The 7,503-nt window shown below is 33.2% G+C and overlaps 1 protein-coding gene across 5 annotated transcripts in view; it reads right to left on the bottom strand.

Moving 5' to 3' along the window:
* Positions 1-7,503, bottom strand: part of Ccdc88a (coiled-coil domain containing 88A) — a 134,317-nt gene that overhangs the window by 53,111 nt on the left and 73,703 nt on the right. For all 5 annotated transcript variants that reach the window (XR_003845015.1, XM_021210606.2, XM_021210605.2 and 2 more), the window contains exons 9-12: positions 7,300-7,381; positions 5,222-5,380; positions 2,938-3,084; positions 2,014-2,158 (exon numbers count right to left, since the gene is read on the bottom strand). Coding sequence is in view for 4 of the 5 variants with exons in the window: in XM_021210606.2 (XP_021066265.1) it covers positions 2,014-2,158; positions 2,938-3,084; positions 5,222-5,380; positions 7,300-7,381 (533 nt within the window). In the remaining variant the exon portion in view is untranslated. The remainder of the gene's footprint in view (positions 1-2,013; positions 2,159-2,937; positions 3,085-5,221; positions 5,381-7,299; positions 7,382-7,503) is intronic.

Here is a 7,503-nt window from a genome sequence, read left to right on the forward strand (position 1 = left end):
GAGCAGGGGCAGTGGTGGGGTATAGGGAACTTTCGGGATAGCATTTGAAATGTAAATAAATAAAAAAAGAAAGAAAAAGAAAAAAAATTTGTGTGCTGTTTTGCTTGTTCTAACCACTGAACTAAGGTCATTAGGATTGATTGGTTGCAGGTACAATTACCTACTGAGCCATCATGACAATCTGTTTATTATTTCTCCTTCTTTTCCTTTCTATTCAAGGACTCCCTTCCTCCTCCTCTTATCCCTTTTTTTTTAAAGACAGGGTTAATCTGTGTAGCTCTGGCTGTCCTGGAACTCACTCTGTAGATCAGGCTGGCCCTGAACTCAGAGCTCCAGCTCCCCCTGCTTCCTGAGGGCTATGATTAAAGGGGTGTAACCACCACCAGTTCTTCTTAATAGATATTACAAATGTGGTTTTTTTCTTGAATTTTTTCAATAATCTATTGTTAACGTATGAAAATACTATTTTGGCTTTATAACTTCATATTTATTTAACTAATTTTTTGTTTTTAAACTTACAGTTTTATGATACATTTTCGTTTAAACTACTATATCCTCTGTCCTCCACATATAGATAAGCATACACATACAGGCTTTTTTAGTAGCTGAAAACTGAAGTCTGAGCTGCTCTCTTTGTAACTCAATTTATAGAAATACAATTAAAAGTTACTAAAATACATAAGTAATAAATTTTCACGAAGTCACTACTTAAGTCAGTTCATAGGACAGTAGGATTTTAGTATTAGGTTCTCAAGTATAAAACTGGAAAAACTTTAATAAATAATATACAGGATACAGCAACTATCTGTATAACTACTTATTTATAATAATTCTACTGAACTAGAATTCCCTCAGAGCTTTTATCTATGTACTCTGGTTACCTGTTACCTGGTAACTATGTATTCACAATCCAGTATAGCGTGTTACATTTGGCAAGTGTTTAAAAAATATTTGCTCAAAAAATCCAGGTAAAATAATCTAATACTGTGTCATTTAGAATTTGTAGAACTAATTTATTTTGAATCAATTTGAATTAGCTATAATGAACAAAATGTATTAACAGCAACAGTATACCCAAGCTTATAATGTAAACAAGTGTAATGAATATAATTTTAAGACCCAACTTAAGAAAGGGTCAGGGAAAAAAAGAAGCACAATACAAATTTGTTTTTTGTTTGTTTGCTTGTTTGTATTTTTTTGAGGGGTCAGGGTCTGACTATGTAGACCATGTTGGCCTTAAACTCAGAATCTGCCTGTCTCTATCTACCTAGTGAGTCCTGGGATGAAAGGTGTGTGCTACCATACCCAGGAAGAAGTTACAAATTTATCTAGTAGTTTTTCATTATCCCCAGGTAATGAACTGGCTGGTGTGGATTATGTATGTATGTATGTATGTATGTATGTATGTATGTATGTTAGGAAAATAGACACAGGCATGAAAACTCTCGATTCTTTTCACTCTGAGTACATACTCACCTTAGGATCTTCTTACTAGGTTTCTATCCTAGTTTGATTTCTCTGCATTCAAAGAACATATTGACTAGATAAAACTGTTTTACTTAATGGAAGATTATTTTTCTCAGGAGAAACCAATAAATTAATATTCCATCTTTTGTGATAGTAATTTGAAATATTGCCTAACCAACCATCCAAACCTGTTAATGAATTCACAAAACTGAAGTTTTACTCTAGACTAATTGTATACTTCTAAGAGGCTATACATTGTCTTATGTATAATTTTTATGTTACACACTAAATGAAGCTATAATAGAATTATTTGATATAACTTTAAACAGAAAAGGGCTGGGATTCAGGTGTTTAAAAAACCCTTCTCCCAGAACAAATAAAACTGAGTTTTAAGTTATAAAAAAGTAAAACAAGATATGACTTTGTGAGATAATAATTTTGGAGACAACTGCCTGTCTTGTGGGATCTTACCTAGGGAAAATAAAGAAATATAAATAATCTTTATTTATTTATTAATCTACTTAAAGGAAACAAAACTGAGACTACCTTCAGCAAGTTCACTAGTTCTGGATATCTGTTCCAGCTCCCAGCCAAGGTGTAATGACTCATCCATACTTTGTTTCTGTGCCATTTCCAGAGTCATATTTTCTTCCATTAATTCTTCAATCTTCTTTCTATCCATATCTCGTTCCTTTTCAATTATACAGAATAGGGAAAGCTAAGAAATCATGCAATTTCCATCCATTATTCGTTCATTTTTACTAATTTTAAACTGAAAGCTTCTAGCTCCTTAAAATTTTCTCACTAAAGGCAATACTTAGTTACTGTAATCACCACTGATCAATATTGATATCCTTTTAAAACCTGATATGATATCCTTTTAAAATGATCTTTTTTAAAAACTTAGTTCTTTGAGAATTTCTGCAACATGTTCTGGCTGTTTTTACTCCTCTTTTACCTTCTCCTAAATCCCTACCTTCTTACCCACTGGCCTAAGACTGTGTTCTCTGTTTTTTGTTTTTTGTTTTTAAACCCATCAAGTTCAATTTGCACATATATTCTTGGATATAAATAATCTCTAGGGACAAAAATGAAAATGTTCCTTCATACTAACAATTTCAGTCATTTAACAAAATAGTTATGGCCACTGATAAATTTTATGAGATAGCTGTAATGTTTTTGCATTTTAAAAGACATGCTTGTAAAATAGATTTACTGTTTTATAAAGGCAAAAATTAGTATGTAATATCCATCTATAATTGAAACAGAAAATGCTACTGAATATTTATTTTATGTAATGGTGGAAATATCTTAAAATTATTGCGCTATCTAGTCTATGTTAAAGTCTTACTAAAGACTAAAGACTCTAGCCATCCTTGTCATTATAGGGAATTTAGCTGAATCATAGAATCTGAATCACAGAATTCTTCCTTAGAAACCAGGAAAACTAATGAATTCCCTAAATCTTACCATTTCCATATCATGCAATTTAGCCTTTAGTTGTAAATTCTCTTTTTCTAATTCATGTAATTTGTCAGAACGAGCCCGAGTTCCTTCTAGTTGGTCTTCCAGCATAGTTTTTGTTTCTAATAAAACTTGATTATCTTCTTTTAATTCCTATAAACATTTAAAATAGGCTTTTAAATATTAATTAGAAATGTGCTACTATCTGTTTTTTGAAGCCTAAATGATAACAATGCATCATTACAAATAAACACATCACGCCATTCTTATCACATTTTCATGTAGGAGTAATCATTTGATTTTTTTTTTTTTTTGGCTTCACCAACTTTCTACTCCCTATCCCAGAACTAAACATATTATACATTTAAAATATAAATGTATTCAAAATATAAATGTAAGCCTTAGAATGAGTAATACCACTATAACTTCGCAGGGAATTGATGAAATACATTTAAGTGGGTCATAGGGTTCAGAGAGACAAAACTGTTCATACAATTAACACTTACTTGGACTAAAAGAGAGTTAAAATTTTACCTCTAGAGAGGAGTAACTTGAAAGTAACGTGTTCTAGGTTTTTACAATACAAAACTAAGACCCAACTCACATAGAACAAGACTCTTATCAATTTAATTTATAATTGTTTTGAAACAGAGTCTTCTTAAATAGCCAATAAGCCCAGGCAGTGTACAAACTTTTGATGCTTCTTGTGTTTACCTCTCAGAGTCTGGGATTTTATAAGCATACATGATCTGCTGCAATCACTCAGACTCTTTTTTTTCCTCCTTCCCTCTCTCCCTCCCTCCCTCCCACCCTTAAGTCAGGGTCTCACTATGTAGCCTGGCTGGCCTAGAATTCACTATGTAGACCAGGATGGCCTTAAACTCACAAAGATTCACTTGCTTCTGTTTCTAGAGTGCTAGGTTGAAAGGCATGCACCGCTGTGCCTTTTCAAGTCTTTCTTGTATGGGGGCTAAAATCCAGAGCATTGTGCATGTATGGCAAGATATCCAACACTGAGCTTAATCCTCAGTCCTTAAGATAAATGTCAAATAAACCATTTGAGGAGATCCTTTTATATAATTCTGAAGCATGTATTCACAATTGTTATTTTGCTAAGTAATATGTCTATTGTTTATAAAGTCTAGAGAAAATACATTGTTCTAATGGGTTTTGAGATAGGATTTCACTATGTATTCAAGAATGGTCTCAAACAGTTATCTGAATCTCCTGAGCTGGGGTTACAGGTATATACAATGATATCCATGACAGGTATAATATGAATATTATACATTGTTGTATGTGTGTGTACACGTGTATATTTTCTTAGAATCTTCAAGTTTCAGTAGAACAATAAATGAATGAATGAATGAATAAATGAATAAATGTTCTATTTTCTCATGTTGAAATTACTCTTATTTATTTACTTATTTATTAGTGTATGTGTATGGGCACATTCTACAGCACCCAAATGGAGCTCAGAGAACAATTTGCAGTGGATGGTTCTAGCATTCCATCATGTAGATCCTTGGACTTACAACTCTAGTCATGANCCTTGACAGCAGGTGTCTTCAACCCACTGAGCCATATGACTTACCCTTTCCTGTTTGTATTTCTTGATTCCACATACTCTCTTTTTCATTCTCATAGAGAAACTTAATGAAATCTCATGTTTGCTGAAAATAAGGAAGTTAACAGAAACGAGGAATAGATGCGAGGGTTGTCAAACTCAGACAAAAGTGGTTTTTCCTAATTCATTTGTATATACAAAGCCTTCATTGATCACAATATCCTAGTACCAAGAAAACAATAATCAGAAAAATATTTTCCAGCTGGGAAGTGGTGGTGCATGCCTTTAATTCCAGCATTTGGGAGGCAGAGGCAGGCGGATTTCTGAGTTCGAGGCCAGCCTGGTCTACAGAGTGAGTTCCAGGACAGCCAGGGCTACACAGAGAAACCCTGTCTTGAAACAAACAAACAAACAAACAAACAAACAAAAACTTTCCATTATTTCTGGGAACAAACTTGAAATTAATAGAGATAAGTATTTTATTTTGAGTGTTAGAGGTGATCTTCAAAAGTCTTCCATGGCAACAATGCTAAATTGTAGGGGTGGGGTGGGTGGAGGGGTAAGAGTACTCTAAAGGACTCATTAAGCTTCATAATGTGTGAAGATATTTAAAATAAACATCTCAAAGAACTTAATGTTTCCTCTAAATTAAACTTCCCTTGTTTATAAAATGCATTTTAAAAATCTTAACACTTTTAAAGTATGAATAATTATGTAACATACCTCAACTCTTGCCTTATAAAATTCAATATCATGTAGTCTCTCTTTATATCTACTGAGTTCACTTTCAAGCTTATCAACTCTGACTGCTTTCTCTCGGAGGGCATCCAATTCATCTCGGTACATTCTAGCAGACCGAGCATCCGAAAGCAAATTCATGTTCTAAATATAAACATAAATATAAATAATGCCTTGAATATAAACTTTCCCGTTAAAGCCATTCTTTGTCCAAACAACTTCATTTATTTAATATAATAAATTATATTAAAAGAAAATTTTAAAAGAAAATTGTATTGTATATAAAGAATAATTGTTTCTTGAAAAATGAAGACAAGCTAAGCTTTTCCTTGAACCAAGTACAAATGGGGTTTTTAAAAAAAGATTTATTTATCATCTGTAAGTACACTGTAGTTGTCCTCAGACACATCAGAAGATGGCATCAGATTTCATTACAGATGGTTGTGAGCCACCATGTGGTTGCTGGGAATTGAACTCAGGACCTCCGGAAGAGCAGTCAGTGCTCTTAACCGCTGAGCCATATCTCTAGCCCCACAAATGGGTTTTAAAAATGTTTTTATACAAATTTTTACTAAATGTTCTCTATTAGCAATTTTTTAGATGTATTGAAAATTAAGTTAACTTCTACTTTATACAACATTTACAATTAAATTTAAAGTTAAAATTTAACTTTAGGGATGGCTAAGAATCGTTAAGAGCACTGCCTGCTCTCCCAGAGGACCTGGTTCAATTCCTAGAACCAATATGGTAGGCAAAAACCATCTATAACTCCAGTTCCAGAGGATCTGTCATTTTCTTCTGGCCTCTGGAAGCACTGCACTCAAGGGGTACATAGGCATACATGCAGGCAAAATATTCAGACACACAAAATTAATATATATATATTTAAAGGTTTAGCTTTAAAATACAAGATAATTAAGTATATAGAAGAGCTAAGTGATATAAAATAAAATCACTACTTTAGAGAAATGATTTTATCTAAATATGTGACCTACTACACACACACACTCTTTTCTCCCTCCCTCCCTCCCTCCCTCCCTCCCACCTCTCTCAAACACACACCCCTTTGTTATCAAGAAGTATTACTTTCTGGCTCATTCATCTAGGGTGATCTCAGTTTATGATCTTACATATAGCTCTTGACATCAAAATGGCAGGCTAAGTTAGTTAGGGGAAAGACATAACTGTCCAGCCTTACTCCAATCCTTGGCATTTATGACCTAGATACCCAAGTGAAGAACAACAAAACAGTGATTAAAAGAAGTCTAATCACTTCTTCGAAAAAAAACAAAAAAAACAAAAAACCCAAGCCCCAAACTGCTCTTACTAGCTTTTAAGGTTTAACATGTTAATTATACAAAATAATAGATTTTACTATGATATTTTAGTTTTTTTATTTGTTTGTATTTTTGTGATAAGATTTCTCTGTGTAGCCCCTGTCCATCCTGGAACTCACAGTAGACCAGGCTGGCCTAAAAATCACAGAGATTCATCTACCTCCCAAGTGCTGGGATAAAAGGCTAGCACCCCTCCTGCCCAGTATGTTGTGACATTTTTAATACATGCTTATAATTTGACCATATTCACCAGTCTCTTTTACTCTTATAACCATTACTCTATTCTCTTCTCTATTGCTCAAAAAATTCTTATTCCCACTTGATTCAGGATGATGTAAAAAAGGAGACTAACACATGAAAACATTTATATATATCCTAATATAATCACTATGGGAGAGCCAAAACCAATAAATAGATCAATTCATAGTTTACAGAGGTGCTTAGGTGTAATTCAGTGATAGGAGACAAACATATAAAAAAAGAGGAACTACCCCAGTACAAAAAGACTACTTTGAATCTTGGAAAATTTTGAGTAGTAAGGACAAAAGTCTAAAGACCTTGATTTCTTGCTTTGGCTCTGCATTTTGATAAAAGTTTAAAAAGTTACCTGACTTTCTGCAAATATATGAGGTAACTGGGCTTAAAGTACTGACATCACAGTTATAAATTACAAGGAGGAAACTCAATTTCCAACTACTTCATGCTCCAGTATGAACAGGTACAAACCTCTTGTTGCAGCCTCTTCAATTCCACTTCTATTTGCTCAAGTTCTTGTTTACAGTCCAGTAACTGCTCAGTCTTTTCTTCCCTTAAATGCCAAAAGATATTTATTAAAGAATAAATGTACTAGTTACTGAATTCATGATCATTACAACATTAATACACACAGGTGACCATTTCTTTTTTTTTTTTTTTTTTTTTTTTTTTTTT

The sequence above is a fragment of the Mus pahari genome, chromosome 13, assembly GCF_900095145.1.
Source record: "Mus pahari chromosome 13, PAHARI_EIJ_v1.1, whole genome shotgun sequence".
Taxonomy (NCBI): domain Eukaryota; kingdom Metazoa; phylum Chordata; class Mammalia; order Rodentia; family Muridae; genus Mus; species Mus pahari.